General features: G+C 37.6%; 1 protein-coding gene across 1 annotated transcript in view; it reads left to right on the forward strand.

The window, feature by feature from the left end:
• The first annotated feature begins 820 nt into the window (after positions 1 to 820).
• Positions 821 to 12245, forward strand: part of dnt (tyrosine-protein kinase Dnt) — a 326423-nt gene continuing 314998 nt past the window's right edge. The window contains exon 1 of the mRNA XM_089254305.1: positions 821 to 1566. Coding sequence (XP_089110431.1) covers positions 1434 to 1566 — 133 coding nt within the window. The 5' untranslated portion in view covers positions 821 to 1433. The remainder of the gene's footprint in view (positions 1567 to 12245) is intronic.

A 12245-nucleotide genomic window follows, 5' to 3' on the forward strand; every position in this document is an offset into this window, starting at 1 on the left:
TGAAATATATTTTTCCAGTCCCTTGTCACTGATGAAATTTATCTTACGGTTTCTTCACATCACTGATAGAATTTATTTTACAGTTTTCATATCACTGATAGAATTTACTCTCGCAGTTTTCATTTCACTGATAAAAATTATTCAATTTGTTTTCATTCACTGATAAAAATTACTCAATTTGTTTTCATTCACTGATAAAAATTACTCAATTTGTTTTCATTCATTGATAAAAATTATTCAATTTGTTTTCATTAACTGATGAAATTTATATTACGATTCTCATGTCACTGATATAATTCATTTCACAGTTTCAACGTCAGCGATTAATGCTATTTCTGCAGATTCACGTCAATGATTAAATCTATTTCCGCAGATTCATGTCACTAATAAAATTAATTATATCAATTTTAATGTCACCGATAAAATTCATTTTGCAATTTTCCTGTCACTGATAGAATTTTTAGTAATAGTTTTCATGTCAGTGATAAAAGATTTTTAATATTTTTCTCATATATTTGTGATAAGAACTACCTTAAAATTCGTCTCAATATTGAGATACATATTTCCAAAAATCATCAAATTCCATCATGAAATCGATAAATCGATCAGTAAATTCATACTCTCTCTGCTCTGTTTCATTTTCTCCTCCTAAAAAAATGCTTCACCTAAAATAGTAAACATATCTACTTCAAATTTGAAACTGGCGAAGGGAGTGTCAGATTTATCGCCAAGTTCACGGGAATCGGCGTGTATACCTATCGAAATCCTTCACCAAAGATTCACGTCGGCACGTGGGAGAGAAACTTGAATGAAACAATTCAGTGCTCCGTGAGCACTTGGTGAGCAAACATCCCGGCCGAGAGAGAGAGAGCAAACTCTCACGGAAAAAGGGTGATCATGGCGACGGAGTGTGCTCAAGAATAATAACAGTAATAATAAAGAGCCGTTAGTAAATGTCGCTCGCGCTCAGCTAATTACTTTGATGGCTAGAATATGTATGTAAGAGGAAATTACGTTACGCCACTGTCCTCTTAATGATGGATTTTTCGACGGCTGTAGCTAAGCAACAACAACAAATGTTTCTGGCGGAAAAAAAGCCCTCTCGCGCGGGATAAAATGAATCGCTCCTCCTAAATACCACTCCCTTCAGAAAAAAAAAATACGCTAAAAGGTGCTAAATTATTATGGCGTATTGTCTGAAATAATTACATTAATGACATTATAAATCTTGTCACGGGGGTGGCAGGCGGAGATGAGGTTCCCGGGCGCACGTGAACCTCGGACGTTCGATGGACCGTTCGTTTGAGAATGACTGCGATGACGGTGTTGACGGTCGTGGGACTCTCGTGATATTTCGGTGATCAGTGAGGAACTCAGCAAAGAGGACACATTGTGTAGGGAGTAAATATATATATAATAATAGGGAAAGAGATATGTATTTCGTGCGCGGTGTACACAGGCGCACGATGATGTGGGCGTTCGCTGTGGTGCTTCTGAGTGTCATTTATACATCCCGTGGATCTGTGCGGCTTTATCTGCAGAGGAATGAAGTTCTCCATCTACTAGGTAAGTCTGATAAAATGCTATATATAATGCTCTAGGGTTCCTGAAATCGGAATTGATTGCAATTTTATTCGTGTCAAAATATTTTTACATACTTTAAAATGGTGAAATTTCAGTTTGAACTTTCACAAACACAGATGATTGCTAATTTCTATGAAACTATATAAAAGGAAATTTAAAGGTTTGCGTTTTTCATAATATTTGTTAAAACTAGCCATTAGGATGAAGCAAGGATTAGGAAACTTCTTCATATTTACGGCATTTTTGCGTTCACAACTCCAAAAATTTCACCGGAGAACCTCCATGGAATGGGACACATCGGTTGGGAATCACTGTCCAAGTTACTGATATGAATATAGTTTTTATCTTCAATGTTTCATGAATCATGTGGCTAAAATTTCGTGTACAACTTTCAAATTCAGTGGTGTCCAACCCGCAGCACGTGTGTCATAAGTGGCACGACATTCTATCAGGAGTAGCACGCGAACGCTTTTCATGAAGGAATTCTATTCCATGTCTCTCAATCAAAGAAATTCTCTTCAACTTTTAAACAACCTTTTTCTTATGAATGATGGTCTTTATAGGCTACCAAACCTATGTTTAGTTTGGTAGATACTCTTAAAATAACAATTATGCAATGAAACTTTCCATTCGATGTGTTTCTGTTCGTTTTTTTATGTTTGGGCATAGTTGCTGGACGTCCCGTGTGTATGAGATTCAGGATTGTGTCCGCAAAGGGAACATGCATTGTATATTACAATTGCGTCGTATATCCATTAATGCTTAGGGAGGGAGCTAAGCCCTCTTACAAAATTGATTGGGGAAGGGGGCAAGCACATATCGAGCCTTTTTTAACACATTAACTGGTGGGAGGTTTTTGGCCCACCAGTGAAGAGAAAAAATGTTCACTCAATGAGCTATGACCTATTATTCTCTTTTTTTATGAATGACTATGACTCTGGTTACACTAATGAATGCCCTTTCTTCAAAGTGGCACCACAAAGCTTGAATTCCCGACAAAATGGCCCGATATACCTACATACGCAATCTGCATTGTAATAATGTATGTCTCAAAAACAATTTAGAACTCACGAGAGTGACAAACTGAACTTTTTTACGAAACTAAGAGGACAGCCAAACAATATTCCGCAGGAACAGAAAGAATACTCGTGTCCCGTAAAACCGGACGTATGGTCTACGTGTTAAAATTCTGGAGTGAGTGACACGTGCATCGGAAATGAATGCAGCACGACTTGGAAAAAGATTATTATTGATCGAAAACGAAAACGCCTGTATATCGGTTTCTTTACAGTAATAGTAAGTACGGTGTACAAACCTCAATCGAATATCCATTCGAACATTTACGTTTTGAGTACCTGGTGGAATGCTTCTTTGCCCACAGTGAGGCCAAGCTGTGGAAACTAATCACCAGGTATTTAAGATGGCTTCTTCACAGAAACTGTGTCTGTAAGACGTGAAAATCTCCACCAGCTACCCGTATGAAATTTCACGATATAATCACCTTCTTGGCTGCTTTTTTTGCATGCAATGTGACTGTGCCGTGAAAAAAATCACGCATGAAATCCTAGATGAACATGCTGGAGTGCCTATTTTGCATACCATATGGTTACCGCAACAAAGTGTCTGTATGGAAGGATCGTGTTTTTAAGGTATGGGTATATAGCAGGCAAGAAATATTTTAATATTTAAGAAAATACAATTACAGTGCAGTCAAAACTTTAATGAAAAGCATTTCTCTGATGATTATTTCCGTAATTACCAAAATGAAAAATCTTAATTTTAACGGAACTTCCCATTCGTAAGTGTTTCCCAAATAGGACATTAATACATACAAATACAAATACAACGCCACAACAGGCAAATTGCCCAACGAGGTGGCTGACTTAAGAACATCATGGATCCCCGAGCCCCTACCTACTACTGCTGCACCACACATGCACCCCCCCCCCCGCGGAACCCCCCAACGAACCGGTACATGCGGGAATGTGCGTGTACGTGTAGTGCAACCTGACGTAAAGTTTGTTTCTGTGTAATGCTTGTTATATGTAGTTGCTGTCATCTGCCCCCAGTTTTACTAACTATGAGTGAAGTGTCATGGTTGAATGATTTACCGTTGCAGGACTGTTGCTCTCTGTGGCGAGACTTTTTAACGGGGAGATCGGCTCGCATTTGCGCCTTGAAGTTGGGAACCACAGAAAACCAACTTCAGCCGACCACCACTGTGGGGTTCGAACCCGGATCCTCGCATCACGAGTCCGGCACTATAACCACTCGACCACCACAGCGGCTAACCACTATACGGCTACAAACTTAATAAATACAACACATTCGAAAGGAATAAGCCAAGTCAATGTAATATATATCCTATACTAGGAAATCAAATGAATGCAGTACATTCCACAAACGACGCCACAAAATGCAATATATTCTACAAGAAGAAACCAAATAAATGCAATATAGTCAACATGAAGAAACGGCGAAATATCATGTGTTGGACGCGAAGAAGTTATAATAAATGAAACATATTCGATACAAAGAAATATAGAAACCAAGTAAATGCAATGTATTCAGCACAGAGGAAAAAAAAGAAATAAATGCTATACATTGAACCCAAAGAAGTCATAATAAATCAATATATTCCACTCAAAGAAAAAAAAACAAAAGAAATAAATGCAAAATATTCGACACAAAGATGAAAATAAAAGAAACAAATGTGATATATTCAACACAAAGAAAAAGGAGAAACAAATAAATGCAAAATATTTGACACAGAGAAAAAAAGAAAAGATAAATGCAACATATCCGACACAAAGATGGAAAAAAAAGAAATAAATGCAAAATATTCAACACAAAGATAAAAACAAAAGAAATAAATGCGACATATTCGACATAAAAGAAAACTAATAAATGCAACATATTCAACAGAAAGAGAAAAAGAACAGAAATAAATGAAAAAATATTCGACATAAAGATGAAAATAAAACAAATAAATGCAACATATTCGAGACAAAGATAAAAAGAAAACAATTAAACGCAAAATATTCAACACAAAAAGATAAAAAGAAATAAATAACTGTGACATATTCGACACAAAGATAAAAACAAAAGAAATAAATGTAAAACATTCGACACAAAGATAAAAATAGAACAAATAAATGCGATATATATTCGACATGCAAGTACAAAGAAGCACAATATATTTGACTCAAACAAACTAAATATACGAAATACATTAAAAAACCACAAAACCAAATAAATGCTATAGATATTTGAGATGAAAAAATCAAATTAATGTAATATATTTTCGACTCAAAGAAACTTCACAATTCGACACTAAAAAAATCAAATATATGCTACATTTCCGACACTGAAACCGGTATTACGCTATAAAAGTTTTATGGAAGTTTTTTTCATATATAACTTGAAAAATGTAACCAATAGGCTCATTGGTTGTTTTTTTACAAGCTTTGTAAAAGATCTTTTATCCAACTTTTATAGTGTAATCCCGACCGAAGAAAACCAAATAAATTCAATAAACTCGAACGGGGAGACAATTTTACGTGTTAACGGGATTTTTATTTTCATTTCATTTTTTAATTAATTTTAAAATTTTCATTTGTTTTTGTAAATTTAATGTTTTATTAATTTTTTTTATAAATTATTTTTTTATTAATTTTTTTTATAAATTAATTTTTATTAATTATTTTTTATTAATTTTTTTTATAAATTTAATTTTTTATTAATTTTTTTTATAAATTCAATTTTTTATTAATTTTTTATTAATTTTTTTTAATTTAATTTTTAAATTTATTTTTTTAATAATTTTTAAATTTATTTTTTTAATAATTTTTTTTATTAATTTTTTTTATTAATTTTTTTTATAAATTTAATTTTTTAATAATTTTTTTTTCAATTCGTTTTTTTATTATTATTATAAAATTTTCGATGGCAGAGCCCGGCTCTTGCTTTATTTTTGGAAATATTTCTAAAAAGTTAATTATCTACCTCTCTATTTATTAATGATAATGATTTGATAATAATGATTATAATATGATTATTATAAAATATTTACTCCGATTTTCTTTTTTTTTCTGTATGAATTTCAACGAAAAAAAACCAAATTTTTTCGGGAAAAAGTTCTTTATCTGGGGAAAAAAATCGGGTTTTTTTTATATAACGTTCACGTGATTTACTTGATTTACGTCAGATCCAATTTACATTAGTAGTTTTTTTCTTTACCCGCTAATGCATTCCCTTCTAATTTGTATGAAACTATTTTTTTTCTCCTTTTTTTCCCTCTCCCGTGGCACTTTATTTAATCAAATCTGGAGAGAGAGAGAGAGAAAGTGGAAAAAAATTGGGAAATGGAAACTTTATAAGGATAAGTGACTCGCATCAACGTATGTCGATCCTTGATCTTATTGGATTAGCCAACATCATCAAGTAGGAGAATGAGTTTTTTTTCCGGATTTTTTCCGAAATTTCGTGATTTTTTTTTATAAATTGTCTTAGGGATAAGTATTTTTTTATGCGGGAAAATAACCGGAAAAAATATCGGCTGTAAATCGGAATTAATCTCAGGATTTTCAATCAAAATCTCTTCAATGTATAAAATTTCTCTACCGTCTTCTTTACCTTTCATGGAAAAAAATGTCTTCATACAGCAAGGGTCTTCCTCTGGAGTCGTGAGCACTGCTTATACCTATCATCAAACAAAGAGCACCTCCACCCATTTGCGGCAAGGGGGTGCTCAACCTTTGAGAGCGGGGCCACTTCATTAGTTTCAAAGCATGTCGCGTACCATTCAAGTACTCGAACTCACTTGAGGGACCTGTTAATGTGCCGCGAGACATTTAACTGATCTGGAACTGTGCGGTGAGGCACTAAAGTGATCTGTAACTGTGTTATGGGCCGCTTCACTTGAGTAATCAGTAAATGTGCCGCGGGCCGCTCAAAAACCTCCAAATATGCCTCGGACCGCTTAAAACATCTAAAAATATGCCTCGAACCACTTAAAAAATCTGTAAATGTGCCAAGGACCGCTTAAAACATCTGCAAATATGCCTCGGACCGCTTAAAACATCTGTAAATGTGCCAAGGACCGCTTAAAACATCTGCAAATATGCCTCGGACCGCTTAAAACATCTGTAAATGCACCAAGGACCGCTTAAAACATCTGTAAATGCGCCAAGGACCGCTTAAAACACCTGCAAATATGCCTCGGACCGCTTAAAACATCTGTAAATGTGCCAAGGACCGCTTAAAACATCTATAAATGTGCCAAGGACAGCTTAAAACATCTGTGAATGTGCCAAGGACCGCTTAAAACATCTGTTAATGTGCCGTGGGCCACGTGAGTGACCTCTAAATTTTACCGCGATCACTTAATTAAATCCAATATCAATATCATATAGCTGTTTATATGAATAAGGCGAAATGTTTCGCGGACCGGTCAAAGATTCCCACGTACCGGCACCGGTCCGCGGACCAGTGGTTGAAGAACACTGAACTAAAGGATCAGAGATGACTCGGATATATGTAGAATTATATTCTAGAACCCAATACCAACAAATCAGCGAAGGAACGTGAGAATTTTCTAATGTCTAGAAGTTTTCTGAGGGCCGGGCTGAAAATCCCGAAGATTAAACCGGGAAAAGTTTCCCAGAAATCTTAACATTCTGGATGTGTCCGTACTTGCTGTCCCAACGCCTTAATTCCGGCAAAATACTCGCTCACTGAAGCAAATCACTCTACTCAGATTTGCTGTAATGGAATGTTGATCCCCTGCGACGGTTCCTGCACTTCGGATAGAGAGAGAGAGAGAGAGGTTTCGAGTGAGTCCGGGGTCCCCACTATCTATTAGCAATGTAAATTGGACCGAGTACTTAACCTCCTTGAGCCCCCCTCGGGGAATATACCGGGTACTTTCACCGTGGTACCCGCGTGGTAGGAGGCGCGGTTGAAGCGGGGGGGGGGGAGAAAGGAAAATTTCTATTTGCCCACCAAGCGGATGGTGGTAGTATCTCGTCCTTCCTCTCTGAATAGCGACTACAAACGCGAGCGGACAGCCGCATATATGCGCACACACTCACACACTCTTCGGCAAAATCAAACAGCATTTCCTAATGAGGCCTTCGGGGTTGAATTAAGGGAATGAATTGGAGCGGGTATAGAGAGAGGGTCGGCGGTGAGAGAACCTCTGGAATCACGGGGGGAAGGCCTAGTGGATCATGAGACGTTGGATCATCCTAGAGTGGGACTACTCTGTGGATGGAACTCGAATGGAACCATCCGTGTGTGAAGGAAAAACGGGATCAGAGACTCTCGATTTTCTAGCACGCCGAACACTGAGATTCACGGTTTTGTGAAAGGTTACCATAGACATGTGAATTACCTTCATGTACTGTAAATGTGACCGAATATTTATGTAAATTATATCTCAAAGGGTCTTTTAAGGATGATCTTGAACGCTGAGAATGAGGGGGACTGATTTTGCATGTTAAAAAGACTTGAATAATATGAAACCAATCGGAGTAGCACCTTCCTATCCTTACAGAAAAGAAATTAGGACCGTTTAGTAAGGGGTCATTCAAGTAGTACGTCAGCATTGGGGGGGGGGGGTTCGGATTTACTGACTTTTGGTGACAAGGGGGGGAAGGGGGTTTGAAGGTTGCTTACGTCCTCAACCACCCTTTTTAAAGATATGAAATATTCTAAGCTGCTGACGAAATTTTGCTCACAAGGGCAGGGGGGGGGGGTCAAAAATGGCTAAAAATCTGCTTACGTAATACTTGAATGGCCCATAAGGTAATTGAAATTTTTTTTCCTGCTTATTTATGGGTTGAACGAGGGTTCAATGGCTGGATTTTTAAAAAAACTGGCAGCGCGTGCCAGAGATATATCCATTTCTTATGAAGTGGACTCGTCCTCTCAACCCACGCGCATGAGCTCCTTAATTTCTTCATTAACTGAGATCATTATCTCCACAGTGGAATTAGAATATGCGTGTCACTTTGGTCTTAATTTCATTTTTTTTTTTATCAGAACAAAGTGAATGAGGGTCTGCTAAGACCAATTCGTGTTTTCTTTTGAATTTCAATGTCTCAAAAGTTTTGCTTAAAATCCATTACTGGTCTTTATGTAGATGGTTATCAAAAATGGTTCTTTATATGAAGGAATTCCCGATGACAACTGTGAGGTGAGTTATGAAAAATTTTCAACCACCATGACACTGACTTGCAATTTACAATATGACAAGGCAAGTGAAGAAATCGATGAGCGCGATTTGAACAAAGAGAATTACACAGGGTGTTTGTAATTATACTGACACTACTCAGACCTATGTGGAACCCGTACTGTGCTAGGCGCATTTTATTGAATTTTTCTACAAGAAAACTGCAATATGAAAAATATTAGTTCAAATTTTGACCACCAGGGTAGTAATTAACAAGACATGATCACAGCATTTGTTCAATGATCATTACATTTGAGTCAATCACAGGTTCAAAGCGTGTTATATCATGTTCAACAGTAACACGGAGGGTATCTTAAGCGATTGCAGCAACACGGCGTGTTTCGTTTGCTTTCGATTCAGGAAGAGTCCGTACCCTTCCTATATAAACATGATCTTTCAGCAATCCACACAACCTGAAGTTACAGGAATGCTCATGTCAAGGGAACAAAGAAGACAGGCATTCAAAAATAATTCTTAATTACCTGAACGAACATCTCCAAAGTGAACACAAAACAGTTCATTAACTTGTCAGCCACCTTTTGAGAACGTTGAGAAGAGCACTTCTCAAGGCTCCTAGTCCTAGTTATATGGAGAAGCCGTACGGATTTTCTGTCCAAATCGAAAGTGCACGTAAAGCGTCACGTTGCTGCACAAGAAACCCTTCGCACTACATGCTCAATGTTTTTACCTAGTGGTTAGAATTCGCAAACGATTACTTCTCATTCCAGTATTTTTCTTTTCCTCATAGTTCATTTACAGTAGAATAATATAGAATCATTTCCTGATAGTTATTTATAATTGACAACTTTTTCTACAATTGGTAACTGTACTTGCGTTTGACAGTTTTTCTTTGTTGGTAATTGGCAACGTCCCGTATGGATCCCGATTTCCCGCACTTTTATGAAGGAAATATGGTCAGTCCATGTATTTATCGCGTTGTGTACATTGATACTCTTCTACCGGGATACCTTTTGCGGGCCGCGTTTGGCGGGGATGAACTCCCTGCGTTAAACAAAAAAAAAAAATCGTAAATAATACGATATTTATGACACACACGGTGGCATCGGTGACAGCATTTGCCGTGTGAATAAGCTACCAAACGTTTGCTATACTGTATAACTTGGGGTTTCCAGGGTCACCATGGGAAAAAAAAAATTGAGCTAAATGAAGAGCCAATCACCCTCGGATCCAAAGCCCATTCGACAATAAAGGCCACCCCTAGGAATATATTCCGGCAGATGTGTGACAGAACAGTGAACTCGTGTCGAGGATTAAGCTTTATCTGCCCCTGGCAGGCCTTCATTTGCGGTCTCTCCAGGACATTTGTATGAGTGTACTGATCCTAATCCACTGGTAATCCTTATACGTGTGTTCCCCACTCCTTCCTAACCGTTTGCTGTTGCCACTGATACCGTCATCGAGAACGGGGTGCCGATAATCCCTATGCATTAATCCTTACAACAAACATTGTGAGTCACCAAAATTGTAGGTGTCGCTGTTCGTTCCCGATCCTTTTTTTTTTCCAGGAACCCTATTCATCAACTTTTAGGGTATCAAACGAGGGAGTGTGTGTGTGTTATAATGGAAGTATAATATTGGTCGAAATTCGCATTTTTGTTCCGTTTTCACACGTTAAGGGTTGTTTCCTCCCCAGAGAAAGACTTCGAAACGGAGTTCTGTGTATATATGTTGCTGCCAAAGAGTCTGAAGTGTGGCCAATTCGGGATCTGTCCGGCCATTTCGCGATATGGCCGAGGGTTTTTTGTCAAAGTCCGATTTCCAGAAATGATTACGGTATTGGCCTGTTAATTCGCAAAGTGGCCGGAGATCCCTAGCCGAAGTTCGAAGTTCTGATGTAAGACGGTCCGGTAAGCGCCAAATCCTTTTTTTTTCATCGCCAACGTGTGATACATGGCTGTATATAGGTAGCTGTATTGGATTAGCGCCATGTGACGAGAGAGAGAAAAAAAAAAACTACAAAAGCAATACGGCCTTTGATCCCCGGCCAGTTTGTGAACTGACTGGCTAAAGCCCGAGATTCGGACATTAACCAAGTCAGTTTGCGACAAAATTGGCCAATTCGCGATCTCGCCAATTTCGGAATTTGGCAGAAACATATAAATAAAATTTCGGTTACAGCGACATCGAATGTCCCATGAAATTTTTCCGTTCTAATAGAATTTAAGCATTGGTTCCAATTTGCATTTTATTTCAGTTTCAAGAGCTTCGGATTACCGTATTTCCTAAAAAAGACCTCAAAATGGGGTTCTGTGTGTATACATAAAATTCGGTTATAACGGCACCAAATACTTAATTTTTGTCGTTATAATAGAATTTAAGTATTGGTTCCAATTGGCATTTAATTTCAGTTTCACAAGCTTGGGATCATTGTTTCCCCTGAATAAAACCTTAAAACGGGGTCCTGTATGTATACTTCAAAATTCGGTTATGAGCTGTAGAATACATCGAAGCTATAGTTCAAACATTGACACTATAAGCAAGGTATCGTTATAACCGAGTTTGACTCTGTATATTCATAACTAAAGACGATCATCTTCATCCCCCAATTTTAGTTAAAATTGTGAACACAAGCATTGACGCTATAACCGAGTTTGTGCCGTGGCGATCCCGGTATCGAACCGGACGCGACGTCCGCCTTATTAATGATTCCAAAGGGGGTTTGACACGTGATAAATCGTCGTAGGGTTTGATTGATCGGCCATCCCGCTCCAGGATCCGACCAGAATGAACAGGAGCAATTAAGCGAGCGCGCGCACACACCAAAACGCTCTCCTGACCGTGAAATTACAGAGTAATAATTTAGCGTGTTTTTGAAGAATTTCCTTCTCTCCCGGAATCGGCGTCCGGGATATTTCCCCCTGCCCCTCTCCTCCTACCCTGAGATTCCCGTGGAAACAAAACCATTAACTTACATTAGTTGCATTAGTCAAAAATTTTTCCCGACTTGATAATAATTATCTTTTCGCTCAGATTCATTATATTAGTTTCAATCATTATTTCTGAAGTCATTATGTTGAGAGATGTGATGGTAATAATAATAATAATAATAATGAATTGTAGCTCCGTGGCACGCGGTTGTCGTCCGGGGATTTGTCGTTACTTTGATCCTAATTAGTGGGTTTTAGGTCGTTGCGATGAATATTTTTGCGTCCCGTTTTGAAATGGTTACAATTTGAATTCTATGAATTCAAGGAAAAAGGGGTAAACATTCGGAATTCTATCGACGATGATTAGACAAAGATAATACAGATTCAAGAGATTAATCGCCAGATCTGTGAAATGTACATACCGTGTATGCGATGAATGATGATGGAGGAGTTCGTGAATGGATGACACTGTTTAAGGAAAATCGGAAAAGAATGTTTGAATCATGACTTAACAAGGGAAGGGTCCCAATGCGACGTTT

The sequence above is a fragment of the Pholcus phalangioides genome, unplaced genomic scaffold, assembly GCF_987345545.1.
Source record: "Pholcus phalangioides strain wild (caught in Gottingen) unplaced genomic scaffold, Ppha-v1.0 ptg000041l_1, whole genome shotgun sequence".
Classification (NCBI taxonomy): Eukaryota; Metazoa; Arthropoda; class Arachnida; order Araneae; family Pholcidae; genus Pholcus; species Pholcus phalangioides.